General features: G+C 40.0%; 1 protein-coding gene across 1 annotated transcript in view; it reads right to left on the reverse strand.

Annotated features, from left to right (window-relative positions):
- The window catches only part of ANK3 (ankyrin 3), a 193,505-nt gene that overhangs the window by 82,005 nt on the left and 94,903 nt on the right, over positions 1-16,597 (reverse strand). The window contains exons 14-18 of the mRNA XM_065746770.1: positions 16,024-16,221; positions 15,393-15,491; positions 14,551-14,649; positions 11,012-11,209; positions 8,978-9,076 (exon numbers count right to left, since the gene is read on the reverse strand). Of these exons, the coding sequence (XP_065602842.1) occupies positions 8,978-9,076; positions 11,012-11,209; positions 14,551-14,649; positions 15,393-15,491; positions 16,024-16,221 (693 nt within the window). The remainder of the gene's footprint in view (positions 1-8,977; positions 9,077-11,011; positions 11,210-14,550; positions 14,650-15,392; positions 15,492-16,023; positions 16,222-16,597) is intronic.

Raw genomic sequence — 16,597 nt, forward strand, 5'->3', positions numbered from 1 at the left:
TGCTCTGAACACAACTAAATGGTTTCTTATAGTAAAGTGTATAGTTTGGAAATTCTTCCAAAACCATTTAATAGAAGAAGAATATTTTCTGTCACAAACAAAACAAAAACTACATGTTAATACACAATAAAACAAAACAGAAAACTGAAGCTTGTACTCACTGCTCTTTTTCTAATCTCCTCGTTACTCAGAACATTGTTAAGAGTTCTGAATCATTTAAGCTGGAAAAAACCTCTAAGATCACCTAGTCCAACCCATCAATAATTAGATGATCTATCTTGAGGTAATAATCTTTTCCTTAAAGACAACATTCTCTTATCTTCCTTAGCAAACATACTTATATTCAATCTGGAGTTGCACAAAGCAAAGTTCAGGAGGTGGCCATCTCTAAGCAGAATACTCACTAATTTCTCTCCCATGTCAAGAATAGCCACTTTTCCCCAAACCATCACCCCACTCACAATGATAACTCAATGGCTTTCCAACAGATGCTATGCTTGACTCACAGAGATAGGCCTTCCTCTTCTCCTGAGGTGTCATCAGGATTCTTTTCCCTTCTAAAGACCAGGTGTCAAGGGCCCACTTGACTGGTTCTTAGATTCACACAGTGCTTCATCATTTTGAAAGCAGGATGAAACTACTAGTCTAATATGTCTTCTGGCTACTCAGTGAAACTTAAACATGGTATTGGCCCCATGATCCATAACAAGCTTTTATGGAAAAAACTAAGTGCTAGCTTGTAATCATATCAGATAAAAAGAACACAAACCCACTGAGCACATGGTAAGATATACTGAAAATGTGCTGTGTTGTTTATCCATAAAAATTCAGCTCTCAGAAGAACAGATAATAGGTGAAGCTGTTTGAAAATATTTATTTCAGGGGTTGAAAGGTCAGTTTCAACATTGCTGGAGAAATATGGCCATGATGAATGTCCTCAGTTGGTAACGGAGACCAAAACAAGCACAGGTCCATAAAGAAAACAAATGGAGATGGAACGATTTGAAACAAGATCCAAAAGCTAAACTCGTAGGCAGAAGCACTGAAAGATGTGTGGTCTTGCATTGACCTGTCAATCAGTGTTTAAAAGCTGAAAAGGGGTCTTTACTCTTCCACTGAGGAAGAAAGTCTATTGCTCAGGAGGAACACAGAGTTAAAAGCTGTAGTTTGCCACCCTTCATTTGTGCACACTCCTCAGTGAGGCGTGGCCAGTTGAGACAACTGGGTCAAAAGCACTGAGGAGGGCAATCTAAGGTCTGCCTTCAGGAGCCAGCCCTACACTACGTGTTCAAATTGTGAGGTCAGAGCTATGTTTTCCTGTGCAACCTTCCTTAGGGAATCTGCTTTAGCAGGGGGTTTGGACTAGATGATTTCCAGAGATCCCTTCCAACCTCTATGAATCTATGAAAGAAAGAAAAACTCTCAAACTATTTCCACTAGAGGGAAGTTTCAACTGCCTGTGAGTTTAGATGCATCATTTTCTTCATGACACTTTGCCTGTGATGTGACTTCACACAAGGTTACCTATTTTCATCAGTATTTGTACAGGCCAGTAGATGGTAGCTGTACCAGTTACCTTAAATTAGGGTGTGTATATTTTCTTCATTTAATTACATACTTACTGCCACCTAAAGAAAATACTGGCTCTGACAGCCAGGACAAGTTAATGATTGCAAGAAACAGTGACATATTCAAATTCCACTGTTATCAGTGGAATGAATTTTTCCACTGACTTATATGAACATTGGAACAGATGCCAAATGTCTACAATGAACTTTTCCCCAGAACAGTTGTGCAGTGGTAAAAGCACAAATGCTAGTTAAAACATAGTCATCGTGACCTGAACGCTGGAACCTTGCCTTACAGCCACTGTTAGTGTGAGGCTGGCCTCGGAGCTTCCAAGCAGTGCCCAGGATCCAAGTCTGACATGGCTCCCTACAGTAGCTAGTCTTAAGACTTCAACAGAAAGATGAGCATTCTCATTCCAAGTACTTCAAACAGAGCTTCTGTCACCCCTGCTCCAACATTTCAAACAAATTCAGATTAAAACAAGCCATGAAAACATCAGTTCAAAGGAATGCGGAGAAACCTCCTCAAACAAGAAGCTTAACTCCCTTCTACCCCTTCAAAATACAGGGCTCTTAACATGACCAGCAAGGTCAAAGAAAATTATATATTGTAAGACCAACTGGGGAAATAAAATCCCAAGTCAAGGGCCACCTTCTGGGAGCCCCCTGTTAATAATACTAAAACGTTAAAACCTGGAAAGAGTTGGAGAGCCAAGACAGCTGATCTCAACTCTCGCTTTAAAGTGATCTGCTAAGACTCCTCTCTCTGGCTTGTAACAAAGAATAATGAAAAAGCAACTATAAATCCCCAGTATTTAGTGCACTGTGACATCAATTTCCTTCTACAAATGGTACATACAAAGATTTACATGTGCTGTTTTCATAAATAGCTAGAGAAGTAACTACTGATTCTCTTTGTTGCTTCTGACCAGCCTGCTAATTAAATCACACTGAGTGAAAACCTTTCCTTTCTCAAAATGTGTGGCAGAAACTGGGAAGGCACAGAAAGCTCCACAATGACATTTCCACAGTGGCACTGTCACTTTTCTCCCAACCACAACTCTGCATCTCTGAGCCAAAGAAGTCTCGCTCTGAAGACTCTGGCTCTCCTACCTTGGCAGCTCAAGATGCCTTCACTGAGAGGTGGCTTCCCTGCTGCAGGTGTCATGCGTACCCCACGTAGCCATGTGGGCAGCTACCAGCCTGATGGCAAAACAGCAGCTGTCCCTCTGAACTCCCCAGAGGAGCCTCAGAAGCTCCTCATTATGGAAGAAGACCATGAAGAAGTCTCCCCACATCCTCCTGTTCTCCAGACTGAACAAGCCCAGCTCCCTCAGTCTCTCTTCATAGGAGAGGTGCTCCAGCCCTCTGATCATCTTCATAGCCCTCCTCTGCACCTTCTCCAAAAGCTCCACATCTTTCCTGTGTCAAGGACCTCAGACATGGACGTAATACTCCAAAACGAGGCCTCACAAAGGCAGAGAAGAGAAGAACAATCCCCTCCCTTTCCCTTCTTGGCCACCCCTCCTTTGATACAAAACCCAGGATACTGTTGGCCTCACTGCAAGTGCACACTGCTGGCTCATGTTAAGGTTTTCATCAACCAGGAATCTCTAAGTCCTTGTCAGCAGGGCTACTGTCAAGGAATTCTTCTCTCAACATCCTCATTGAAAACAGATAATTGTTAACTTTTCAGAAACACACTGACAAGCAGATTCTGTGATTATGCAAACAAATTTACTGTAAAAACACTAGTCTTCATTGCTACTTTCATTCCCTATAGAAATGTATGCAGGAGGCTAAATTATTTTGCTTAAGGAACTAGTAAAATATATAAAGCACTGCAATTACAAGCATTTCTGCAAAACAGAGTCATATTTACTGGTATAATCTCTAAGGGACTTAGCAGATATCCTAATTCTAAAGAAGTTGTTTCCAAGAAAATCAGGGCTTTTGTTTAATACAGCTCTACAGCACATCACCTTCTGGCAGTCAGCTGCCATGCTGCTTCTTGTAGCTTAAAGAATGAGCAGCAATATAGCAGCTGGGAAAGGCTTATCAAAAGTCACAAGAATAAGTGCCAAAAAATAAAAAAAAATCAGAAATACTTAGCTTTTCTATTCTCAAGATACCAACAGAGAGCACCCCTTATTTTTTTTGCTCCTCAGTTTTTTGAAGGAAATTATCAAAAGCCTTGTGTGTCTTGTCAGTGTACTACTTCAATATCCTGCAATGGCAATAACCATAAATCCTAACAGCTTGAATTACTGCGTATTTCTAGTCGTGCTGACTCTCAAGCTGCTATGTTTTTGATTTTCTGCTGTGTATGTCAGACAGTGAAGCTTCAGTACCAGTGCTGATGAGGCTAGAAAAATGCTCATTCTAAAGATCACAAAGGCAACCAGTCTTGATACAATGTAATAAGTAAACCTATACGTACCTACACACTGCTCTGCTAAATCAGGGCTTAACATGTAGAATTATCTTTCAAAGATTCTTTATCTCACATTATTGGGCTGGAAATTTCCATGTAAATGCCTGGATAACAGCTGAGCATGCACCAAGAGTCAAGGGGAGAGAGAAACTTACCATGAAGGCACACTAAGACACAAAAATGTTTGTGTGTTTGTTCTGTGAAAGTGATTCTTCCTCGTAGCACTTTCCATCCTCTCTGCCCCCCTCCCATCTCTCCCTGCATGTGAATATCAGGTAATTCAAAGGAAAAATGAGATCACAGTTAGGAGCCGCTGTAGCACTCAGGCTGCTATAGGGCTCTTCTCAGAACAGGACAGGCTGAGCTGAATAAATCTCTATGAATGAATCCAGTACAAAAGGCCCAGCTCAATCTGCAAAACAACATTGGGTCCTCTCAGTCACCTTTATCTTCTACCAGCACTACAGTGTTATGAACAAATGATAGTTTTATGGTGGCTTTATTACTCAACCAGTTGTCAAACAGGGACTATGAGACCACCAGTTCCCCCAGCAGAGGCCTGGTGCCAAGCACAGTAACAACTGTTTGCCTAAAACTCATGAACAGAATGAAAACCCTTGACTGAACCAGCACTCTTCTCCCATAGGTATTTGTCAATCCATCACCTTAATGCTGTATCCTACAATAACACTATCCAACAGGAAAAGGGTTTGAGAAATGACATGTGGAGATTTCCTGATCCATGAAACAGTATTTACTCATGCCAATTCTCAGTACAGAAGCCCTGCAACAAAACCGAACTTCACATGTGTCAGTGCAGCTTTTATACACTCAACATGAGCACCAGGAGTGGAAACATCTGCTCACTGCACAGCTTCAAATTAATTTTAAACTCCAGTACTATGTACAAAAGGAGCGCATAACATTGGAAGCTGTGATGTGATACTGCACAACAGTTTCATACCAAATAGTCTTTAACATACCTTAATTCAGACAAAAATGCAACATCAGAATGGACAAAAACTGCTGCCTTAGCAGCAGGACCCTATTATGCCTTCCCTTAAAAACTAAATTTAGTTTATTAAACCTTTTTAAATCATACAGACTGACTGATCTCCTACAGAAGAGGTTTTCCTTGGTATTAGATCTTTTTTTTTCTTCCTCACTATAGCTTCAAGGCACTAAATATGTTTTGGCCCAATTTTCCCCTTTCATCATCCAAATAATCCAAAATCATGTGTGTGGCACTGAGAACCTGAGCAGAAATAAGAAGTACTTGCACTTGATAAAGCTGCAAACTCTAAATGTTTGTTGCACAGCAACTGGAAGTTTATATATAAACAATGATTAAAGAACTTGCACCAGAGGTGGAAGCTGATAGCTCACTGGTCCCTACCCAAGATGTTGAATGACATGCTAAGATATTGAGAGTATTTCCTCCATTGATGGAAACTGTGTGGGAGTGACACAACCAGCATTTAATTGGGGAACATGATGATGAGAGAATCTAATAAATATTAACAATAAAAGACTTGGCTGTTTGTCTAGCCTACAACAAATAAGGTAACAAAAGCATATGTATGTGAAATAAGAGAAGAAAATGAAAGGTTAGTGCTGACACTGTTGGAGGTCCACTGAAATCCCCAATATAATATCACTAAGCTGTACAGATCAGCTTCTAGGCTTTTAGAAGAGAATGGCCACATCTCTGGCACTCTGTGCACAAAGTGAAAACCTGAACTGGATGTGCTGGATGGCATCATGCAAACACGCAAGCTCAGCAAGCAGTGCTTTTGGAGCCAACTCAGCTGTTGCTGTATCTTGCTCCCCAGTGCCTCTAGGTTTTAGGGGAAGCACACACAGACATTTTATTCCCACAGAACAGTTAATCCACCTCAACAGGAGAGCCTGTAACTACAGAACTGCTATTTTACAAGCCAGCCATCCAAACGTTACCTGTATAGAACATGAGGTCAAGATATGCTTTCACTGCATAACTCTTTTTCCTTCATTGTAGAAGTACAGAGCTTGCTGGCTCTTCTCTTAGGAATGCAAGATGATCTTAAATTTATGCAGAAACTATTTTATGTTAAAATAAATGACACTGCATTGCAGCTTGTCCTATATCACAGGTTGGTATCTGACAGTCAACTTACACATATCTGGCTGTGAGGAGACCACAGAGGTCATTGCTACAAACTCAGTAAATGACACCTTGCAGAAGCCAGCAAATAACCAGCAAGCTCACACTACTACAATACAGTCCTACAAGACACAAGGCACTTTCTTCCTAAGGAGCAGATGAGTTAGCATGGTAGGCAAAATACAAGCCATTGCCATAGGCCTACAGTATTTATAGTTCATGTTTTCCCAGACATAAGAATCACAACAGCAAATTGTTACACCCAAGAGGAGTTCTGCTGAAATACACTGAGAACTTTGCCTGACCTATGAGTTTCTGGTCCACATCCTGATGACTATGGGAATGTCCCATGGAAGCAAATCTATACTAGGAAGCAATTCCCTACTTGCAGTAGTTATGCATATGAAGAAAACCTGAACAGTGAGGGTGAACAAAAAGCGTATTTGTTTTTTTCTTCTTGAAAATGAAATGATTATTACCATTGGCAGGATTCAAGCTGCAGACAGGTCAAAAACAATTCCTTGGTTGTTCTTTGTTGTTACTTTCCTTTTATTTTTTTTCTTTCACTTGTGATTGTTTTACTGACTAGTTCAACTTTCAGAGATACTGTTAAGAAGTTCAGACCCCCCAGAGACCTATGAAGGATAAATTGAAGCCCTTTGCCCATGTGTCTTCACAGCGTTTCATGCTTGCTTGACCATACTGCCATGCACTAAGTTCAGCACAGAGCTTGTGCAACTGTACATGTTTTCCCTAAAACCCAACAAACATGCTCTCCTTCTCAGCTGTGACAATATCTTAGACACCACGCCATGTTAATGTGACTAAAAGGCCGCTACTCCAGAACTGGATTCCATTTGGACACTGGAGAGCAGGCAAAGGGGACACATGACTGCCTGCACCTGTTGATGTAAATGTCTCCTTAGACTACTTACTATTTGTGGGATGGAGAAGAGTGGGAGAAAGGCAAACAGAGACAAGTTTTACAAGCTAGGAGGTGATTCAGCTCTTGACTAAGTTAGAAGAGCAGGTTCTTCTACAGAAACCAAAACCGGGTAGGTTTTCCTTCTTCAGTTATGTCTCAGGAAATCATGCAAAGAAATGAACCAGGGCTGACCTCATTCACTGCTGAATGATTTAGCAGCTGATAAGAACCTACACTGATTAATCTGGAAAACAGGCTAGAGAACAGGTTACAAAACTATAAAGCTGGACAAATTCCTGGGATTTCATCAGAACTATATTAAGTTTCATGCCAGAATAACATCACTGAAATCAATAGCTTAAAACAAAAGTGCAGTTGGAATTATACGGCAGAAAACCAGGTACCTATGACTTTTCTCTCTCACGAATTATAATCAGCCAACCTTCGGCAAGAGATGATGATAGATTCAGCCTTTTTGAGATGTCAGTGTGATGACAAAATGATAGTATTGTTGGACAGCAGGATGCACATTTCTGGGATGCAAACACAGCACCTAACTTGGGGGTACACACAACAGATTTTTTAAAGCTTCTGTCTTGCACAGGTCTCTCAAATACCCAGATCAGACTATGGGTCCTCGTTTATTTTAGTTGATTTAATCAGAAACTCTTCAAGTACCGGATCACAACTCATTTCTCATCCAGATATATTAATGTCTCCTTGATCCAGGCAATGCATGAAGTGCAATCAACACTGAGATTGTCATCTTTACATCTTTTAAGCACAGTATACACCAAGTAATAATTTTTAGACAGCTTGTTGGAATTAGGTCACAAACACTGTAGCCAAATCAACACAGTGCAGTGGGAGGAGTTATTGTTTAAGTTCCAAAATCCACTCCCTATCATTCTAGATAACCCATATAAATCCTCTTATTTAGAAGTTCAAATATTTACTTTAAGCAAAAATATTTTTAGGCCAGTAAGTTTGAAAGTGTCCACCACCATGTATATATATCTCATATCAGATAACAGCAATAAACAATGTCAAATTTGTCCTGAAGAGGTATATGTTTCAACTTTAGTGCTATTTCTGAAGACAGAATAGAGCAATATTTACCTAGTACCTAACATTAAGAGCACACTGGCCTACTCTCAGTGAGTTTCCTAGAATATACCAATATCATGAGATATATACTGTGTTTTGCAAGACAGAATGGCTGAGAAAGGTTGGCATTCAGTCATGCAGGCTGATTCAAGCCCTAGGAGCAGGGGGAAGTCTTTACTAATGAACTTGTACAATCATGCCTATGGATGATTGTTTATTGACAGCTCAGCAAAAGAAGACTACACAATTCTATGAACGCTCTGAAGTCATGGGAAAACCTGCTAACCTCTTAATAACCAGGAATGCCTACTCTGCATTTACATTGGTTCTGCTGCAAATATAGTTTCTTCTTTATTTTTAAATAACAGTTCTCCTGTGTTTTGTTTCTACTCTTAGATGAGTGCTAGCATGTGCAGCATGTCAAAACTACCAAACCACATGAGTGTGTGTGTATGGTAAAAGATAATGTGACTCTATAGAAAGAGTTCTATTTTTTCTGAAAGTTTATTTACGTAAAAAAACATCTCAATCTCACTTACCTTTAGTAAAACACAACAGTAGGAAACATCTATATCAATTTAAATATTTGGCAAGAAATAAGCTTTATAATAAACAATTGAAATAAACATTGAGGTTTAGACGTCTTCAGTGTTCAAAATGCATTCTACATCAACTTATTACAAGGAATGTTTCGCTGCTGTTTTTTTTTCCAGTTTCACTCTGAAACTAATTATTTGACAAGTTTACAGGCTTCTGCCTCCCTGAAAGAAAACAATACACATTCACAGTGGCATTCATACCTTTGTCTGAGCATCTAGAGCAGCTCCTTGGTTAACAAGAACCTCAGCTACATTGACTCTGTCCTCTTGAGCAGCCAAGTGCAATGGTGTCAGTCCACTCTGTAAATGAGGAGTAGCAGGTAACAATCTTGAGAGGTAGCACATAAATATTAAACACATATTCAACTACCAATAAGATTCAGAAAGTCGTCTTGAAATTAGAGAAGTGAAAAATTCTACCTTCACTTTACATGCCATGTACTGTGATATCTGATTTATTCAATTGCAAGAAACTACAACTTAAAAACTAGGAAGATAATGTTTCTTTCACATAAGGAACATTTTCTTGTGCAATATTAAATACAGAATAGCAAATTATATAAGACTCATGAGGAAAGAGCCGCACAGTATTTTTCCCCTCCTGGCAAATTCACTTCCTTAGAATGAGCAAGACTTTAAAGGAAAGTTTGAATAATTGCTCAGACTTCTTCAAGTTTGTAAAAAAACTTTAGCAACATACACTCAGATTTAAGCCTTACCTAGGTTAGGTAAATCTCCTACCCTTAGACCCAAATCAGTCTTCACAGAACTGTATACATTACACCCACAACTTGCAGTGTGGACTCCTTACCAATGGCAGTAACTGTACTGCTCTTGAAAAGGCAATGCTGATGACAGCAACAGTTAAGTGGGTCCCACTGCATAAATATATAAAAGTAATCAACTGTAAATTACATAATGGGACCTAAATATCATGGACCAAACCTTCTTAAAAGTTTTAGGAAGTGCTCAGTATCAACACTGAGACTCTGAGCACTCAGTTCCCAATACCCTGTGCACTCTGAAGAAAACAAAAGGCCTTTTAATACCACTACAAAACACAGAGTTTGGTGTGCTTTAAGTGTCTGGCGTCAAATGTAGGTGCGGAGCTCAGAGGAAATGTGCACTGCTAAGCAAATAAAGGATAATTATTTTCATAGGTGCTGTTATCTGTGTAATGAGAAAAAGAAGATGGCAACCAAGCAACAATGGTTTAGAAGATGTTGAAGATGACTAACGGTGGTACTGCATCAAAATACCAAGCAGCAGTTATCATGCTCTCCATAGCCAACGTGATGCAGAATGTGCACATGGCAAACTGTATGACAGCAATACAAAATAGATCCAACACTGCACAAGCCCACACTCTGACATGAGGGCAAATCCACACCCTCCAGAGAACCTTTTCAAGGAGGGACTGGACATAAGCAATCCTATGCAACACCACCCACAGCTTCAGAGAACGTGAAGTTTTTCTACTGAGAATGTGAAATGTTCTCTACAAAAAATTTGAATATTGCCTTTCTCTTTAGCAATATAAATCCATACTGAACCTGCACTTTACAGCATCCCTGATGGCTAGGGAGAGCATTTAAAGAATTGAGGCTGCACATTTGCTAGAAACATTACCATATAACAGATTTAATAGTCTACAAACTTACACTTGCAGAAACTAAAATCTACTAGCTTTCCTCCTTCTGACCTCAGGAGAAATTACAGTAAAAGTCACTGTGCAGTGAGGAACGTTCACTGGGGAGGAAGAGTCACTTACTTGAATGAACAAAAAATCTGAAAACCTGTCTTATTACTTCAAAAAACAAAAAAGCATTTCCCTTAGCAAGTTAATTGATACCCTTGCTTAATGGGCAGGCACATATCTAGACTCCTAACTGACTCCCCAACACCACTAACCAGTAGGGTGAGGAAGACATTTTCTCTGGTGGCACGTTTTGGCAGATGAGTACATGGCAGGGAGGAAGATGGATTTATAAATTCCTCTGCAGCATATGGTGCCAGTGATCATCAAAACCTGGGGACTATGAAAGACAGTTCATTCAATCTGACAGAGCACTTGCTGTATACTGCTCTCTCTGCTAAAAGAAATGGCAATATGTATTTGAACACCTATGATGTTTCTCATAACCTGCAGAATCATGCTGGATAAAACTGGAGGCCCCTATCCTTCCTGTCACTACGTTTGTTTATTGCCTTAGCACCAAACAGAGAAACACTTACCTTGTTGCTGAGATTTACATTTGCATTTCTAGTAAGAAGTAAGGACACCATGTCCACATGGCCATCCTGAGAGGCCAGATGTACAGGGGCAATACCCTGTCTGGTTACAGCATTGGCATCAGCACCATATTCCAGCAGTGTAGTTGCTATGTCCATCTGGTTTTTCTTGGCAGCTATATGTAGTGGTGTATAGCCATTCTGTCAACAGAAAACACTTCATAGCAATCTATTCATTAAACAATGTGATAGAATCTTTAACAAAGAGAAGAGCAGGATGTGTGTTCATAACTTACAACAGCTGTTACTGACTATTGTTGTTTTTTTTCCTATTTCCCAGTGTGAATGAAAGTATTGTGTATCTGAAACATGGCCTTTCTTTCAGCATCTAGTCTAATTCTACCAAGAGACTTTCTTGGTTCAGATTAAGGGAAAATTAAAGCATGCAACTTTTGTCTTTTTGTTTGTTTGTTTTCCTTCTTTTAATTCCTATCAACTGTATAATGTTTTGTAACTCTAAAAGAGGATGATTTAGCAGAAAATAGATCAATAGAAATAAATGATTAGCATACAAATACCAAAATACTGACCAAGACACAACTGACTTTTGGGTACAGACTGCAATAACTGTTCAATCAAGAACTTTCCATCACTTAGAAATGCACCAGACTTTATTTTAAAGCAAATGGCAAACATGAACACATAAACATATGACTAAGTAAGAAGTTAAGGGGGTAAGACCTTTGTTGAAGGAACACTTCACATGGTATGGCAATTACCAGATTACACAGTTCAATAAAATCTGTCTAAAGGCACAACGCATAAATTTGGCTCATGCCCTCCCTGCACCCTGGAGGGCAGCAGGGCTGGACACAACAGATGCAGGGCAATACAGATACGAGCAGAGAATAAATGCACAAGGACACACAAATGTTTGCAAGACTGCATTGGTAGTAATCCAGAAGCAAGAGAGATGTACAATACTAACTGCACATGGAAAAGGTTCCATAGCTTTTAAAATTCAATTCAGATTTGGTTCAGCCCTTAGATACTAAGCTATTGCAGAGCAGTCAGGGTAACACAGCTCACACTGTTTGTTCAAAGTGCAGCTCACACTGACTTCAGCAGTGTGGAAGCGTTTGGCACCTCAGCAAAGCAAACTGCAGCATCCAAAATGACACCCAGGAGCAACAGAGCCACAGCTAATGAGGGAGGGGCACAGCCATTAATGTTCACTTGGAATGTGAAGTGTATCAGGAAAAAAATACAATCCCCTTCTCAGACTTCCTGCACAAGACTGACACGTAAAACAGACAGCAGCACATGAGCACCTATTCTCTGTGTTATATCCTGCTTGTATGTGAAGTCCTGTGTATTTTAAACGTAGCTCACACATATTTTGTAAAATAAGAAATGCACTTTCAAGTCTTTTTCTCAGAAATTCGCATACTTCACTTAGTGGAATGGCAAGGAATATGTCACCAAGAAGACAGCTGAAAAACAAAAACTGAAACTCAGCTCAGTCTCAGACTGCATCTCATGGTAAGGGCTGAGCTCTGTCACTGCGAATAAATGCAGAATGGAACAAAGTTTGGAAGGACAGTATTGGGTTATTGTGGTTGCCAGGAAAAGGGAGTAAAAAGGATTAAAGATGGAGAGACTGAAAGAAAAAATGAGCCTTGAGGGGGAGAGGGAAAGGAAGGCGTGGCAAAGTGAATACCAAACTGAAATAAGGCAGAAGCTAAATTTTAGCCAACATAAAAGAAGAATGGTTCTTCTGAATAACTGTATTAGAGCGCTGTATTGGACATGGCCACTTCCCATCCCCTTTCACTGATCCCTCTACAAGGCCTGGCTAACAAGCTGCTCTTAAGATGGTTGTTGATAAGGAGTGTCATAAAGGAAGCAACTGCTGATTAAACCACAGAGCTAGTGATGAGAGCTATGGATGCAACGCCCTTATTTGTTGGACCACACTTACAAAATAGGAAATCATCTGCTGTTACCAACATCATCTTTCAGATGACTGCACTGTGGTTGCCTAAAGCAACAAACATGCTACCATCAATTTTATTTAGTATTGATGCTCTGCTCAGTGTGTTCCTGTGTTCTTGCTGCAGAAGACTAACAAATGGCCTTTTTTAGGAAGACTTACATCTAGCACTGAAGGCCTAAGTAGCAGCTGCAAAATTATTATCATCATTTTTAAAAATGGGGAAGCTATGGTGACTTGACACATGAGTTTGTGTAGTATTATACTGTAGGCTATAGTGCTTCCACCTTGTTTTGGGCTTCCCAAGCTCTCTGCAGTAGATATTGCAACCTCTGCTCCTACATGATTCACGGGGTCCAGAAGCAATGAAACAGGCAGATTCTTTCAGTGATAACTGGGAAGTTAGTATCTTCTCATCCCTTTTAGAAGGTCCTTCCTTCCTCTCAGTGGCATTTAAGAGTGCCGTGTTGCAGTAGTAAAAGATCAGAGATCAGTCCAGTTCACCTCCTGGGGCATGGCTCTGGCAGATTGCCACTATTGGCATTATTGATTTTAGACTGCGCTACTGCTGCTGGCTATTCATGTTTACTTAACTTCTGCACCATAAACTCTGGGAGCTACCATGTATGACTCTTTGCTCCTCTTTAGCCATGCAGAAGGCCTCTCCTACTAAAGCTGTATGCAGTCATGTGTAAGTGGAAGGCAATAAAGGAGAGATGCCTGTGTCTGAAAGTGCTCTGCTAGCCCACCCTTTTCCACAGTGTTCCTTCATGATTTTAGGAATATATCTGGATTGTTTCAAATGGGATATTTACACCACACTTACCTACATGAACATACCCTACGCAGGTTTGCAACCTTGTTTAACATGCTGCAGTTGTCCAACTACTGATTATTGGCCAGTATTTAAAACTGGGATCCACAGAAGATAAAGAAACTTTAAGCTCCTCTAGATTTTTCTATTCATAAAACTGTTACTCACTTAAGTATTTACTCTTTCACATCTGAAATCTTAACACTTCATGATGCCTTGAAAGTAAATTACAAACCAAAGCAGGGCTATGACTAGTTTTCTCAACTGTCTATTTACACTCAGGTAGAAATACTATGAAGCACATCAATAATACTGTATGTTGTACAGAGAAACTTCTCACACCTCCTGTGGCACAATGCAGGAGAACTACCTGTGCACAGCAAAGAACTATCTCCAAGCTTGCCCTGCTCAGATATTAAGATGCAGCGATACAAAGTTGGCTGGCTTTCTGAAGGTATGGAGATGGGACAAGTGAAACTGAGGCTCAATCTCCAGTGAAACTAAAGACTTGAGATTTTTCTACATCTATACTTTTAGTTTTTATTTTTATTACCATTTTATTAATTGGTAGAAACACTCTAACAGCTTACAGAGCTTCATGTTGTGAGATGTTATAAACAAGGTCACTGGGTTCCCTGTAATTGCAAGCACATACATTCTAGAAAGAGCAGGTAGGTAGGAAAAAAAGTGACAGAAGGGCTAGGTATTATTCCTCAGGGTGGTCAGTACTTGTACCTTGGCAGATGCGTGAGGTGAAGCTCCCTGGTCCAACAGTAGAAGTGCCACTTTTTGATTATCGTAGTGTGCAGCTACATGCAGTGGTGTTAAACCGCTCTAAAAACACATGCAGAACAAACAAGTGCTGTTACTGACCCTCTCCAGGGAAAACTAAAGAGTTTGGGAAATTAGAGCAAGATAAGGTGAAAGAACATTTTTATTTATTCACGTATCAGGATTCTTCAGTGAATTTTGAAGCAAAAATAGAAACAGGGCTTTGAAAATTGTTACAGAGATGAGTGAGCCCTTTTCACTCTTCCCAGGGAAGATGAACAGAGAAATACATATCAGCATTGCTCCTAAGTCAGAGCAAGTAAGGAATTTCGACCCTGAGGTCAAAACCTCGGCAACATTTTTTTTTTCCTGCAGTGGATAAAGTAAACTGTCCCTTGCATCCGTAAAAATACAAGTTGGGCTGGTTTAAAAAGCTTGAGGTCCTCCTGGGCTTTGTCCTATCATGGGACCTGGGGGAGCAGAGCCAGCTGCCTGAATACTCTGATAAGGATTGTAAATAGTCTGGGGGAGCAACACAGGGGAATAGTTTGTTTCCATTACCTTGGATGGGTACTGAGAGGATGTAATTTCGATGTCAATTAGTGACAATAAAAGTCATTTTTGTTAAGAGTTTGCAGATTCCTGGCAGCCCAAGTAGGAACAGGGATATTAGATAAAATTTATTCCAGTTAAAACCAGGCTGTGAATGTTAGTGTGTGCAATGGCAAGTAGGTAGAAGGGTATTACTAGAATATTGTGTGTATATATGTTTGCTGTGCAAATGGCAGCAACTTATTTTGTCCTACCTTTCCAGAAGCATCAGGAGATGCATTCTTCTGAAGAAGGAGGTTTGCTACCTCAATTTTCCCATACTTTGCAGCCACGTGTAGAGGAGTAAATCCTTTCTGTAAGAGAGAGCACATAGCAGCCTCAGGCACTCTCTTTCTCAGTGCCTAGACATTCAAGACAAAGTATTACTCTATTCTACAGAGATCTACTATTTCTATCTACTGCCCTTTAACAATCCCAAGCACAGGCAGCAAGTCTATAGCTTCCCTCTGCCGTGACGGGTTTTAAGGCTTTCCCCTGCAAGGAAGAGCCCTATCCATATAAAAATGAACTGTAAAAAGAGAAGAGACAGTTCCTTTCCTCACACCACAAAAGACCTAAGGATAAAGCTGGGCAACAGCTTATCAACTGCCATCAAGAATCTCTGCCCTGCATTCCTTTCATTCTGAGTAAATGCACATCAGATCACAAGGATGTGTTATAGATCAGTCTCCAAGGAAAAAAAGTGAAGCTTGGCACCTTTTTGAGAATATGCAGCTCAGTCTCACATTATTCACATATGCATATAACTCTCTGCATTCAACACACCAGTAGTACTTGTTACAGATACATTTTACTATGGAAGCTATCACTTTTCTTCTCTCTTACCTTGGTAATAATAGCTAAAGATGCACCATGCTCCAAAAGAACAGAAGCTACATCTTCATGGCCTTCTCGAGCAGAAAGATGCAAGGGCGTATAGCCAGACGTCGTAGCTGCATTTGGAGATGCTCCTTGCTGTAGCAGCTGCTGTACTATATCTGCTTTTCCCAGTCGAGCAGAAATGTGCAGCGGCGTTTGGTCATCCTAAACATAAAGGAGGAAACAGGATTCTACATCACAAAACTAAAGCTCATATTTTCTGTGAAAATATTTGGTCAGATTCTATTATTTTTCAAAATTGTACGTGAACATTAATTCTACTGAGGTCCTATCTGGTATTAGCAGTAGTGTATAATTGCTTTGCTTAGCTGTTATTTATGATGAATGTTGAATATAGGCAATGGCACTTTGCACAAATTCACTGTGTGAAATTATTTAGAAAATATTTGCTTGACTGTGCTCCTGCAACATGAGCTGTTCACTTTCAAGAATGTCTGAGTAGAATTACAGACCACTATTCACTTCTATTGTCAGACACTTTCAGATATGGAATATACCTGCTCTAAATATTTAGTCAGAG

The sequence above is a fragment of the Cyrtonyx montezumae genome, unplaced genomic scaffold (assembly GCF_038088225.1).
Source record: "Cyrtonyx montezumae isolate F1298 unplaced genomic scaffold, pur_monq_1.0 scaffold_4, whole genome shotgun sequence".
NCBI lineage: Eukaryota > Metazoa > Chordata > Aves > Galliformes > Odontophoridae > Cyrtonyx > Cyrtonyx montezumae.